At 40.4% G+C, this 15,451-nt stretch overlaps 1 protein-coding gene across 4 annotated transcripts in view; it reads right to left on the bottom strand.

Annotated features, from left to right (window-relative positions):
* Positions 1–12,698, bottom strand: part of ripor2 (RHO family interacting cell polarization regulator 2) — a 64,049-nt gene extending 51,351 nt beyond the window's left edge. For 2 of the 4 annotated variants that reach the window (XM_068728516.1, XM_068728517.1), the window contains exon 1: positions 6,321–6,688. In XM_068728516.1, coding sequence (XP_068584617.1) covers positions 6,321–6,399 — 79 coding nt within the window. In that variant the 5' untranslated portion in view covers positions 6,400–6,688. Of the gene's footprint in view, positions 1–6,320; positions 6,689–12,613 lie in introns of those variants that run through there. The other 2 variants (XM_068728519.1, XM_068728520.1) reach the window with 2 other exon arrangements.
* Positions 12,699–15,451: the final 2,753 nt, after the last annotated feature.

Below are 15,451 nucleotides of genomic sequence, written 5' to 3'. Positions count from 1 at the left end.
AAACAGAAAACAAAATTAAACTCTCTAAAGTCAAGTCACTCTATCACTTTACCAAATCATTTTTCATTACTAGGAAATAGCTCTATATTGTAATGACATAATATAACTCTACCTCCCCAGAATGTTGTTAGTTAGTTAGTAGACAGTTAGTTTCTGTTTTAATGTGTTTCAAAGTTGGTACACCTTGACAAGACAAGCCTCACAGTATAGTAAAGCGACATACTGGATGTTAATATGCTCATTGATATTGTTGCTATAAGGTTGCCACTGCTTTACTACTTTTTTTGGTATTGATTCTAGTCTGGAGTTGCACCAGCTATGTGTAAATCCAACACTAAACAATTTTCTTATAAGTTCTTAGCAACTACCAGCTAGTTTCAAACTAGTGATTTGACTAACTGCCAAAAAATATAAATATATGTGTGTGTGTTTTAAAGTTAAAAGAATGTAGAAATTCAGATGATCTAACCTAAACCTGCATGATTTGGTAATTTTGTCCAATATGGATGTCATATTATTTGAAGTTTGTTGTGTATTTTTGGTGAAATATGATTTAAAAATCTTCCCAGTTTACATTATTAAACAGCATTATCAAATATGTTCATGATGCAACCAAAAACAGTGAGAAATACAGGTTGGATGCCTCTAATAACTATAGTAACAGCTTGTGCATTGCTTTCTTTGTATCTCTATATAAATACTAAACTGTCAGATCAGATGGTTCTCAGATAAATCTCCTCCCTCCTCTCGGCTCACTGTGATCCTGAGCCTCGGTGGGCACCATGTGGGCTCAGAGGAGGATATAGTTTTGTGTGGTTTGCCTCACAAGGCAAGTACAGACAAGACACAGGGAGAAATGGATTTGTGAAATCTGACCTGGCTTCTAGTCTTGCAGCCGTCTCCATGGGCTCTGTATATCATGCTAATGTCTTGTGTGAGTGTGTGTGGTGGGGGGGTGTCCTCTGTTTCACCCTCTGGGCAAGAGTAGAAAGCCTGCACTGTAGAAGTGAGATTGATTTCATGTCATCAGCATGATAACGTAATGAGATCTCCTCAAAGAGCATATTTGAAATTGGAATACAGTTTTAATATACTCATACCTCCTTAAAATGTAATACAGATGTGATTATGTGCCTGTAATGTACAAACCTCTGGCTTTAATACACAATCAATTTCATTTAATTAGAAATTTGGTGTTTTTGACATTCCTCCTTTAAAACAGACCTGCATGTTGTGTCATGCCTTTACTGCTTTATTTGTTCCCTCTTTAAATCTCAGGTGTTGTTTAGATGAGAACATTAAAGAGAAGCCCATTGGCAAAGTCTGAGCAAAGGCTTAAAGAGTTCGGGTGAAAACACTACATCAAAGCTTTAACCCCTCTCAGGTTACATGCACACTCCTCTCCTTAGGATTTATTTAATTGATTATCTAAACTATCATGGTAGTTAGTTTTTCTCAAAATCTGTGGCGGGACATTGGCTGAATGGAAAACTCTCATTAAGTCTGAGTGATTGACATGTCATTGTGCCAGAAAAGGTTTCAAAAACCAGACTTAAAAAAACAAACAAACAATAGCTGTTAAGCCCTGCAATTAGTGGTTTTGCCACGTAATTGGTAGTCAGTGAAGGAGTGGAGATGCATCCTATTGCACAAGAACCAAGAACAATACTAAACATTCCCGCATCACAGCGGATAAACTCTTCACTAACGCTACATCCACATTACTCCGTTTTCGTTTGGAAACGGATATGTTTTGCTATGGTTACACTGAGCGTCCACACTACGCCGGTGTTTTGGAGCACCGTAAATGGAGGAGTTTAGAAACGATCCCGAAGCCGGATAACTTTGAAAACTCCGGGTAGCATATTCGTGTGGACGGACGTAAACGCATACGTTTGGAAACGATGACGTAGACACCCGCGATCGACTACCAGGTTAATTTAACAACTGATTACAGGCATTGCTGACCTTGTTGTCTTTACTAGCAGCTGTTGTCCAGTTAAAGTCTGCATGTCTGCGGAGGAAACAGCTGTTATTGTAGCGATCGGTGAGCGGAGTGAGAGAGAGAGAGAGAGATCAGTGAGCGGAGAGAGAGAGAGAGAGAGAGAGAGAGAGAGAGAGAGAGAGAGAGAGAGAGAGAGAGAGAGACCCGCAGCACTGTAACTAACATTAAGTCTGAAAAATAAAACTTATTAAACTTTCCACGAACTGTATCTGTTTGAGTTTATAGAGGAAGATTTTAGAGAAGATCTTAAGTATCAAACACATACTTACGATCATTAAAGACTACTTTATTACTCTGGTTGCTTAGTTACAAAATACGACAATCTACTTCCTGTTTACATCGGCGCATGCCCAGTGTACGTGAAGAGTCACGTGATATTCGTTTCCAGGCATGTGGTGTGGACGGAGATCATTTCGGAAACAATGGCTGAAACGCTGTGTGGATGGAGATCGTTTTCGTTTGAAAACTCCGTTTCCAAACGAAAACGGAGTAGTATGGATGTAGCCTAAGTCACAACTGTATTCAATTACAGGGACTTAGTTCAGTTAAACACACATACAAATGCCAAGTCGCTACATACTACACATTTAAAGTCAAGTCTGACATTTTTTTGACATGAAGAGTTATTTCCAATGTGGTTCTTGAGCGTAAATGTAATTCATAGTGCTTTCCAGGAGTTTCTCACTTCCAGGAGCTTCTCACTTGTGACTGTGGGCAGCTTTCTCATGCTTTCTGACCTGACCTAGTTAGTCAAACACAAGTTTATTTAGACAGCAAACACCATTCCAACCATCGATCTCATACTTAACTTTATTATCACTGCCATTAAAGCCCTATACTGCTGCTGCTTTCCTTTCCTTCAGGACACACTACTCTTGTGTACTTTGCTTGCACTGTTTGGCACTCCGCTGCCAACCACATGAGTAGAGGAGCAGAGCAAAATCAGGCCCTTTGAATAACTCATAAGGAGGAAGAAGGAGTTAAAGAGGCCATTGTGTTTATTTTGGTCTCAATAACGCTGCTGTGCACTTTTACTTTTTCATTTCGTGTAGCCAAGTTTTTTTTTTCCTTTCTGAGAATCGGGTGCTGTGCATGTGTGTGTTAAAGTGTGATGAGAAGGGAAGAAAGCAGAGTTGTGTTTGTGTTAACGTGTATGTAAAACCACTTAATGGCTCTGCCTGTAGTTTCTGTAAGACCTGAATGGAGTCTTTCAGGTCAGGTGGGAGTTGGTGCAGAGGTGATTTTGCGGGGGCAATCATCAGAGGCGGCTACATCCATACTACTCCGTTTTTGTTTGGAAACAGAGTTTTCAAACGAAAACAATCTCCGTCCACACAGCGTTTCAGCCATCGTTTCCGAAATGATCTCCGTCCGCACCACATGCCTGGAAACGAATATCACGTGACTCTTCACGTACACTGGACATGCGCCAATGTAAACAGGAAGTAGATTGTCGTATTTTGTAACTAAGCAACCAGAGTAATAAAGTAGTCTTTAATGATCGTAAGTACGTGTTTGATACTTAAGATCTCTCAAATCTTCCTCTATAAACTCAAACAGATACAGTTCGTGGAAAGTTTAATACGTTTTATTTTTCAGACTTAACGTTAGTTACAGCGCTGTGGGTCTCTCTCTCTCTCTCTCTCTCTCTCTCTCTCTCTCTCTCTCTCTCTCTCTCTCTCTCTCTCTCTCTCTCTCTCTCTCTCTCTCTCTCTCTCTCTCTCTCTCTCTCTGTACTCGTAGAGTACATCCACATTACTCCTATTCCTACTGCGAGCTGAGACTTCATCGCACAGCATGAGACATTTCGGGTTGCATGTTAGCTGCGTTTTCAACAAAAAATCTTTGTTTAATTTCGTATTTGTGGTGAACAGCCCCTTTAATCCAGACACCAATCAGCCTACCTACTATTTACTGACAGTGTACTCAGTTTCGACTGAGTACACTGTCCCTTAATGCTTCTGCACAGATTTTTGCTTTGACTAAGGAGGAAGCACCGATGGAGGTGGGGATGAAGCTAAAACACATTGGACCTCATTCTCGTATTCCTATCCACGTCAGATTCATGCAAACGCTCCTAACTTTAGATAACTGCAAATGACCAGCAGCATTTGCAGTTTAAAATGCTCATATTGATATTGAAGTGTTATACAAAAACATCACGCCAATTTAAATGAATGAGGATAGCGTTAGCCTATATGAATACATTTAAAATTTGAGCTATAGGACACAATATTTTGCAATAATTAGCAAATGCCTTTGGTGGTCTTGACATTTTGGGCAGATATTCATGTTCCAATCAGGATTAATTATAATGCTTTAATGATCCCTTAACTTTTCTTCTAGTGCCATTGTCGGGTCAACATTGTAATGTGTCCAATACTTTGGAGGTATAAAAACTAAATACCTGCAAAACTAATGGCATTTCATTCATCCCCAGTTGCACTTTATACCATGCTAACACACTAAATAAAATACAACTATGAACATGGTTAACATTATACCTGCTAAACCAACATGTTAGCATTGTCATCGTGAGCATATTAGCAAGCAGAGCTGTGGCTAAGTTGCATACTGTAGATCCTTAACAGCTATACACTTCGGCTGCAGAAATATGCAACAATTAGAGAAAAGCCCAAAAGAATCATACATTTATTAATTTTCTGCCTGTATTTCCCAGTTCAGACCTCCATGTTGGGAACAACATCAAACAAGACTGTTGCTAAATCACACATCCCATTCTTCAAGCGGAGTTCATTCAACGCTGAATTCTATTTGTTGGTAAAAAAACCCTCAAAGATTTGCAAACCCACTGCTAATGACAAAACTAATGATTTAGGGAAATAGGCCAGTGGTAACAAATTTGCATTCAGCACCAATGAGAATGAAACTTAAATATTCAACAAAAAATGCACAGCATGATTTCCATCACTAACCCAAAGAGCTAATTAACACAGAAAATATAAATGATCCATATTCTGCAACCTTCAGCTGGGTCTTTGAATAAACACAGTGATGCCTGCCGGCCAGCCTCTACATAAATCTGTGCGCTGTGATTGGATGGTTGGTTGCAGAGAGTCAGCTGGATAAGTACCTCCTGGCTGTTGTTCAAAGGGAACGTCACATTACCATCGGTGTATCTCAGTAGAAGTGGGTCAGTGGAGGCATTAACATACTTTACACACCAAATGATGCAATAAGTGGGAATATCCTCCTGCTCACTGTCCACTCGTCATCAGTGAAGCTGCAGCAGATTTCGAGCTTGTATAGAGCTTAAATATGTCTTCAAATCTATAAATATACTAGTGTTAATGTGTCCAATGCAAGCAGTTGGTGTGCAATCAAACACCTCAGTTCAGTTGCGCTGAGCATGTTCGTGTGTTGAGAAATTGGCTTAAAATTAGTTTAATCAGACATTTTGCAACCGGTGTGCGTGTTTCAGTGTGGGGGGATCGGTTGATGCCTAATTGGTGAGGTACTGTTTTAAACACAAAAAGCCTTTTACTTGATGATACACAGAGTGACATAAGTGCTGAGTGCTGATAAATGAAGCATCATTATCCATAATGCTTTAGCCACAATCCTGGTCAGAGATTATTTATATAATTGTTTAAAAAAACATTGAAAAGTCGTCAATTATTATTCAACCTGACAGCATTTTACCCTTTTTCATCTACCTCTGAATGATCATCATCCAGGTCCTGCAGTAGCTCTACTGCGCATCACTCTCCCAGGATAAAACTGAATGTAGGTTATGATTACAGCTGGTTCTGACATAAAAAACCCCCACTGTGGTGCATAATGCTTGCTTAAAAACATCTGCCTGTTATACAAGAACACCCACACTGCAGAGGGCATGGCTGCTCTCGGCTTTCTAAAAAGGGTAAAAGTTGAAAAATCAATAAACAAACTCTGCACAGAGCTCCTTCAAAAATGGACAGCATGAAGCTCTCGTAAGTCAAGGATTCGTTACATTGGTTAAATTGACTAACAATTATGTAACTACTGGTTGGCGTACTGAAGCTTTTCTTCCACTTAATAAATACATTTTTGGTGGTAACCTTTCAGCATCAGTGCATATCAGAGCCTACTCAACCATGCAGAAAACTACCCCACCTACACAGCTGAAGAGATCCCTCTGGGCCACACTTCAACCATCACTTTTGCCCCCTTCTTAACCCTGATAACAACCACAAGACACAAACCAACCAGTCTGACCTCACTGCGATCCTCGAGCTGCCGTTTCAGCCCTGCAGCCCACCTGTAAACCCACGCCTGCTTTCAGACTTTATGACTGACCCTTGGCAAGCCTTACCGTCCTGGAAGAAGACATCCTCCGCTTCATCGCGCATCACCTCATCCAGGTCATCCTCTGCAATGTCGGCCATAGCCATCACTATTCCTCTTCTTCTTCTTGTCGTCTCCCCCTCGTCTCCCTCGGCTGACTAATCGGAGCTTCAGAAGGAGTGACTGGGCTGTAAAATTTAATCAACGCCGGCTTGGCCCCTTCGCTTTAGGCGACAGTCCGATCACCAGCAGGCTCCTCGCTCAAGCAGCCGAGGACTGGGACTGAGCGGAGATTCAGTTCTCTGCACGAGGATGTGTGTGTGTGTGTGTGTGTGTGAGAGAGTGTTTAAATGCCAGGTGAAGTGTGTGTGTGTGTGTGTGTGTGTGGGTGAGAGAGAGGACTCCTAGCGACCTTCACTAAGTTTGAGCAACAGTGCTGATTTCATAATATCCTGTGCAAAGCTGAAGTGAGAGTGTGCTGTTTGGAGAGCACTTGTATGAGTGAGTGTGCGCGTGTGTGTGTGTGTGTGTGTGTGTGTGTGTGTGTGTGTGTGTGTGTGTGGGGGGGGGGGGGGGGGGGGGGGTCAGTGGTGTGTGCATGCGTGTGTCCATATGCACAGTATGGCGCTCTACAATGAGTCAGTTTGAGAGGCTGGTGATTAACAGGAATAATTAGATTCTGTATTTTGAGCCAGCAAGGACACACAAAAAGGTTGTGAAAGTGTGTGTTCGTTTGTACGTGACATGGCGTGTGAGATGTAACTCTACATGTCATTCCTTCACAGCTCACTAGGAATCATGGGACCATACTGATTGCTCTCTCTATTTTTTCACTTGGCCCACATTGAGTGGGCCTCAGCAGAGCTGATAACGTCTGCTGTCGCTGAAAGTCTCCATGGTGCCGCTCAGGATGTAGCGGATAAACACACACACCTGCTCTGAAGAAGACAGATTCAGACTATGTGGGAGGCTTTGCCTATACCTCTCTAATAATCACAGATTTTACATTTGGGACTTTGGCATTGATAATGACATTTGAGTCACAGAGCTACAGTAAGCATCTGTGTTTTTCAAAACATAAATATGAACCAAAAACAACTCTGCAGGTTGTTTGACGCCACGTGCTGCTGTTCTCCAGAATCAAAGACTCCTCTATCCAGCTGCTGGAATGACAAATAATCCACCCGCTGCACAATAGAGTCGCTTTTTAACAGGTATCTGTCAGTCTTCTGTTGAGTCAAACATCTTGATACGATGTGCAAAGTGTTATTATCGTATTTGATTTAGTGATGTATAGTAATTGGATTTTTTAATAGTTGTGAATGAAAGTTCTTTCTTGACCGGGAAAAAAGTTGACAAGAACAACAAGCTAAGCCTTTTAGGAACCTGCAATTTTTTATATATTTGTGATAAATCTTGTCAAATGGCCTGTAAGGTTTTTAATGGTTGTCTTATTTATTCTTCATAAAAAGTAACATTTGTACAGTAATCATCAATGCAACAGTCTCAAAATGTAAATTAATACTTGCTATGTTTTTTCATGAGATTAGAAACAAGACAAGTGGTGCTTCAAGCTAAATGCTAATTCACAATGACAATGCTAACGCACTAATTTTAAGCAGGTATAATGTTAGTATATTTCCACCGTCTTTGTTGAGTGTGTTAGCATGCTAACATTTGCCAATATGCGAAGTACAATTGAGGCTGATGGAAAAATCATCAGTTTTACATTGATATCATAAACCAATGTATTGGACAGATCCCTATTTTGACTAGAGGAATGCATTTTCATGACAATCCATGCAAGACATATTTCTGTCTGGACCAAAGAGATGGGCCGACTAACATTGCCATCGCGCGAGCCACTCCACTATCTTGGCTAAAAATGCTGTCATGACAATGCTGCATGTTTCTTGAACATATAATGTCTTCAGCTTCTTCCATTGTAGCTCAGTCACTGAGTCATGTTTGGTACATCTGATTCACACAAAGCAAACCGAGTGCCACTTGTGAATGAAGTCCAAATTCTTGTCATGTGTAATGACAAACTTTCCAGTCAGTAAGCAGGGTGAAATAGTTTTCATTCAGCAGTGTTGCACCACCCCCAGAAGGCCCCTTACCAGTGCCTTTCAAACATTTCATGTTCCATCACAAATTAGTGGTAGCATGTAGTCTGAGCTCTTTTTTACTTTTAGTTAATTCTAAGATGAAAAAAGACAAAAAAGCAGTCAGACACAGAATTTCTTCCTCTGTCTCACCGTGCCTCCATCTGTCTACACTGTGCAGTTTCTCTGACTCACACCCCATTTTCACCAACCAATCCCCAACCAAAATAGAAACTAGGCCTTAAGTCAATTCATTATCACTTTTCCTTCAGACTTCCTCTCCCCCGCCACTGCCTGCCTTTAAGGCCAAAGCTTGAGGGAACGAACCTGGAGACAAACTCATTTTCACTGAGGCTAGTCCAGACAATACATCAGACACATGCACGTGATGTCAGATACATCACATCCATCAGGAGGTGGGATGTGGGGTCTGGATACATAAGAAGAACTTGTGACTGAAAGTTGCTTTGTGCAAACTTGTTGGATTAACAGTGATGTTTACAAACGTATAGGATGAGAGGATTTCTTATTTACCTGAGATCATTGAGGAGGAAGAGGATGTGCAAAATAGACTTGGGTTAGGTGTGTTAAAGAGAAACCATGTGCATGTTATTCTGTAGTTTTGCAGTCTTTTAATACGTTTTTAATGTGGAAGTAATGCCAACTGTCACTGCCGAGCTGACAACAATGCTTTCAGTCACAAGTGAGAAGCTCCACTGCTAATAGCTACTGATTCAGTCAGTGACAATAGGGATTCAGGTATAGTTATTTGAGTTTAAAGACTCTGAGGTGAAGATTTGTTCATTCTGCATGTATTGAACACCTATAGCCTATAAGTGGTGCAAGAACCTCTGGTTCCCCTTATAACATGCTGACAGTATCGCAAGAAACAATATTCACAGATTTGATTAATCCAAATAAGAAGTGGCAAGAAAAGTATGATGCATCTTAAGATCAGTGAAGGGACAATTTATTAAAGAGTGCAGAAGCTATTGAGGCAATCTACAAAATGAAGGAGCAACTTTCCCAGCAGCAACAGGAAATTACAGAGTGGTGAAATAAATTGCATGACAAAACAATCTAGAACCACGAGGATGCAGAAGAAACACACAAACTACTTGCAAACACTGAATTAAGATGTAAATGTTCCAACATGGTGGTTCACACAAGACAGCAGGACTATTTTGATTTAGTGCTCTGATGCTAGAAACATGATGCGGGTAATGGAGAATCACTGGTCATGCAGACAAGTAAACAGAAAACACACCGGCATACAGAACCCTGACACAAGCAAAACAAAGCCCACTGTCTTATTCAGATCCGTCCCACTCCCATCTGTTCACTGCTTTAATCATCACATGTTGATGGCTGGTGACTGTATCATGATTCATGTGCAGTACCATTCAGAGTTGCATGCAGTTGTGAAAATATCCAAATCCGAGCATTTACAGACATTTCAACAACTTTTTTCTTTTTCTCTCTCAGCAGAAGCTTCTGACTCTGAGCTACTTTACAGGCAGCAGTGCCAGAAAACAGGGTCACTTTTGGGCTGAATTTGTCCTGCAGCATTTCAATGACTGGGTACATTGTTGTCACCAGCAGAGAAAACCCCCTGCTTCGGGAAATGCAAACGCATGCTGCTGGGATGCAAACACACAACACACACACACACACACACGAACACACACACGAACACACACACACACACACACACACACACACACACACACACACACACACACACACACACACACACACACACACACACACACACACACACACACACACACACACACACACACACACACACACACGTCTGTATAATAATTCTCAACAATGCAACCAAAACACTGCAGAGACAAACAGACAAGAACACACACACAGTTGTTACTCCGGCATTGCAAAGAGTAGCACAATCAGACTCGCTTGGTACAATGGTGTTGTTTGAATGGGTCAAACAAAAGAGCTCTTTGGCATCTGAATCGAGCCAGATGATGAGTATCCCAGGAGGTTGAATAGGCAGCTTCAGCCTCCTACACACTCGCTCCTCCGCCCCTGATGCATCAGTGTGCCGCCTGTTACTGTGGACTAAAATATCCGTTATTAGCATGGAAGCTGCAACTCATTAGTATCCAGGCTAATTCTATGGTGCTAGCTAATTTGCAAGTATGTAGCCTCTTGCACAGATGCCACAGTAGCCATAAAAAACTAAAAAATAGAGAAAATAATTGGCTGTGTTTTACTCTCAACTTTTCTGGAAGACTCGTAGAACCACAACATAAAGCAAAGCACACACACTACTTTTGGTAGAATTATAGAGAAAATGGCAACTTAGCTTAAAATACTTCAAAAAGAACAGTTTCACAACTCAGATGCTGTTTTTAAATAATCCCTCCCTGATTTAACACTAAAAGTTAATATATATATAAGTTTGTCAGATCACATAGTTTACTTGCTTGTGTCGAAACTGACTCATGCATGGAAATGATCAATGTTCACAGCAGGTTATTTATGCTTTCTGTTGCACTCCAGGGCTGTAGCTGCCGTTGAGGTCACTGGGTTCATGTCCTGGATTTTCTTTTCTTTCTGGACATTTGGGAGTTTTAGCAACATGGGGGTTATTTAAAAACTACAAATAAAATGTGATACCATTTAATAGGCTAATTCCAGTTTTTTATTTGGCATACATTAGGCCAACAGAAAATAGATAAATAAAGCCTTCAACATTCATTTTATCACATTTTATTTTTTAGCAGTTTATATGAAACTTAATCTTAATTATTTAGATGTCTTATGTTGGGAAATTACATTTATTATTCATCAGTTAAGTGATTGATTTGACAATTTTTTTTTCAAATACAGACTTTATTTTCATGATCTTGCCATGATACAATACTAACAAATTAAATCTATTTATGAAGCACATTTCAATACAGAACTGCAGAATATGAAAATATGAATAAACAATGAAACATGTAGAAACAATGAAACTACAATTGTGAATGAAGAGTGGAAAACACACCCGTCGTACAACAGGATATTGTTGCAACACAAAAAGCCAATTCATAAATCCTGTGGAAACTGGATTTCCGAGTACAGAGAACTTGAGTAAAAGCGTGTTGTAACAGCATGTCACTCCAGACTGCCCACAGATATCAGATAAAGACAGGTGTGATGAAGTTTTAAGGAGGAGACAGATGGGAAAACTACTGGATAAAGTTGTTGATGTCAGGCATGGGTCTAAGGTGATGGAAAAGAAGAGAGAACAGAACTATAATGTCCTAGTTGGAGGATGGTGCAGTTCAACTCTCCTTAATATTTCCCACAGGCTAATGTGAGAAAGAGTCACAGAGGATTGTGGGTGGAAGACGTAAGAAAAAAAGAGACCTCTTTGGACATCTTCTCTCCTCTCCTATCGCTCCCTTCACACAGGCCTCTGCCTCTTTTTCTCTCCCTCTGAGAAGGATGAGAAAATGGGATGATTGTGAAGGTGCGCCTGGTTACCCTGGTTACAATAATGAGGGCATTGCGTGGTAAATCCAATTTGTCATGGCACTCTCTGACTCATTTGAGGTGCATGTGTGTGAGTTAGTGTTTGCGTGTGACGCGCATGTGGCTTCATGTGTCTGATGGAGGGTGACCATAACGTTCAGTACTGCAGCCCATCTTGCACATAATCATGCATGTAGACACGCACACTTAAAGGCAGACACATCGTTTCTACATCTCTGCAAACTGTTCTGACTGGAAGAAGCAACAACCACAAACTGGAGATCACAGAGTGGATCTTACATTCCTACAGTAAGTCATAGTACAAGACAGTCGGTCATAATCACACCAAAGACACAAGCTGGTAAAACCTTAAATTATCAAAATTTTAGACCCATGAATGACCATAATGAATAAAACTAAGAACTGCTGCATGAAACATAAATGTCTTTAACCAGAAAATGTGTCTGAGCAATCAAAGGAGCAACAGAATGTATGAACTTGCAAATAAGTCCTGAATTTAAAACCGCTCTAGTTCAAACTTCACAGTTTCTTAGCAGCATCCACTCTAAAATTATTCATGCAAACACCAGCTGGACAAACCGGCAGCCTGCAATTGTTTGAATATATTGCCTGGTTTAGTGTGCATTAGGAAGTGTGGTAAGATGAAAGAAAACCATGAGCCAAAGTTATGTTAATAAAAAGCAGGAACAACTGGCAGATATACCTACTGTAAGCATATTGGTATCTTTTCATCTTTATATGGTTGTATGTCCTGACTCTGCGGTACATTATGTTAGAAGATAATCCCAGCAGACGCCTCCTTGCCAGTGTGAAGCCTACGACTCCTTTTGTGCTGTCACCAATTTCTATTTCTGTGCCCTCTCCCTGTCTCTCCCTGTCGCTATTGTATTTTGTCTTACTCTGTTCCACAATTGGATCCTTTTCTCTCTCGCTAATTTACTCTTTGCCTTTCTGTCTCTGTCCCAGAGTGCACAGAGTGCATCAGACAATGGCAGCAATACAGCCGCTGCCTGCCAGCTGTACAGACTGGCACCACAGAGATGTCGGTGCCCGTGTTGTGGCCGGCTGCTGCAGGCTTCACCTGAAGGGAAAAGATAACAGGCAGCTGAAGCACTCAACCAAATGAACCAGCAGACCACAGCCTTATATAGCTGTCCTTTTGTCTCCGACGCTTAATAATAAATTAACACGGATGTACTCAAGACAACCTGGAGGATGATCTCATAAAAACAACTGTTGTAGCAGCAAAGTGCTTTTTAATGTGTAGATCGGGTATTGATAGGATGGATTTGTTTAAGGAGGTATAATTGACTGTTCACTAAACCCCACCCATCAATCCAATGCTGAAGCATAGACGTTGGTTATCCTAGCCTTTCCAAAAACCAAAAACTTAACTGCAAAAGCGTAAGGAACAGATCTAACTACACTTTGAGCTGCTCTTAAGTAAACTGTAATCATTAGCATATCAGGCTAACTGGCTCACAACAGTACAGTTGTAAAGGGTCTCTTTCAGGGCCAAGGAGCACAACTTACATTAGATTGTTAAAGGTTTCGTTAATAAAAGCCATGTGCAGGAACAGCACGTCCACAGTATAGAAGCCGGTCCTAGATGCTAGCTAACGTTAGTCACTCTGTCCTGCTTTTAATTAGATTTGGGGAGGTTTACACTGTAGCAACCCCACCTATGGTTAAATATCAGGGATGGTGTTACTTATGTTTGCCAAACACGTTATTTTTAATCATCTGAACAAGTAAGCTAAGATACAAAGCAAGATTATGTTATAATGAAAATGAGATTTTTCTTTATCATACTTGTAATACTTGGACTAACTAGATCTAACTGCAATACAAAACCAATGCTGTTAATGCCGTTTATGATTTGACTGTCAAAGAATGGATGCTGACTTTTTGCACAGAACAGTCTTTATGCACAATATAATGTATTTAACATCAAGTTCATATTACAACCCCTTCTACAAAATTCTCATTTTAAAACAAGACAGCTGTAAAAAAATTAATAAAAGTGAGACGGAAACAGTGTTTTCAACCAACTCATTTCACACAGCAAAAATGATCTTTGTCGGCTACAAATGAGAAGCTACTTCAGTCTACCTCTGTTTGAAATCGAGGACGTATTGTTTTAAAATAACTCGTGAGGTATTTCAAATTGCATGTGCTGTGCATAACAACGGTAACAGTAACTCAGAGTTCATGAAAGTCCACTCATGCTCCAGCCATAAAATCGCTTTGTTATGACATATTTATGACAGGTAATATCTCCCCACAGCTCCATGCAGTTCATTAATTATTGCATAATGCAGTTTTGACAGGGAGACATTTTCCGAGGGTCTAGGAGTTGCAACAGGGTGGGGCAAGAACTCTGAAAACCACAGTTTCCTTTCCCACGCCACTCAGCACATCACCGAGACCTCCTTCATACATTAGAGCCAACACCTGCCGGCTACAAGGGGAAGTCAACTTTCAAAACTAGAAAACACAGGCAACTGATGCAATGCACCCTAGATGGGCAGTATTACCCAACGATATGATCTTCACTGATATTGTTTGAGCTGCAAATAGTGTGGCATGACACTTACAATCAAACATCCGGATTCAAAAGATAGAGTGAGCAGGCAGAGGTGGGGTGCATTTAGAGATTTAATTATTTAAATTCTTCCATGTGAACAGGAAGGGAGGATATCACAACACAGCTTCTGAGAAATTAGGGTGGGGACGTGGAAGGAAGGTTGGGTAATAGTGTGTAAAATAACATTAAGTGCCTATTGCAGCTGTATTTCTCTGAGAGTACAACACAGTGCACATGTGCCACAGTAGCCATACAGGGTGTCACAGTTTGGAAGTGAATGGAGGATGGACAGAACTGGTCGCTGAAAGTGTTACACATGTAGCCTTTCTGCCCCGATGGTCAGATGAACAGGGGCAGTGGGAGCTGGAAACTATAGTGACAGCTCATCATCACGCATGAGAGCATCTACAAAAACAACTAAAGATGCTCTGTATGTGTGTGTGTGTGTGTGTGTGTGTGTGTGTGTGTGTGTGTGTGTGTGGTGTGTTTTTCTGGTGTCTGGAGTCACTCCAGAATGATGACATCTGCCATGACTACACATCTGTCCTTCTCCCTGGAGTATGATAATGTAGTTACACCAAAAGTACATGACCTACATACATACAAATTGTTCTGAAGTCTGGATTTTTACATTATCTAAAGCAACTATTTCAGATATTCCATGCAAATCCTTATATGAAATAATGATGCATCCCGCTTAGATAGAAACAAAAAAAATATACTGTATATTATATAGCGATAATGACGAGATTTGTCACTAAGGCTGGGTATCATTTAACATTTTACACAATACAATCAAAATATAAAATATATTAAAATTAAAATATATCAATATAAGCATGTTTTTTTTCCTATCTTAAGTGGTAAAAGACACCTTTTTTTTTGCTTTAACTTATTAAGAATATATGGTGATTGCACAATATAATGGCGATAGAATAATGACATCATTTTCAT

This window comes from Cebidichthys violaceus, unplaced genomic scaffold, assembly GCF_023349555.1.
Source record: "Cebidichthys violaceus isolate CVI_PGR_0920_01 unplaced genomic scaffold, fCebVio1.0.p SCAF_42, whole genome shotgun sequence".
NCBI lineage: Eukaryota > Metazoa > Chordata > Actinopteri > Perciformes > Stichaeidae > Cebidichthys > Cebidichthys violaceus.
The sequence above is the reverse complement of the archived record's forward strand: the minus strand, read 5'-3'. Positions and strand labels throughout refer to the sequence as shown.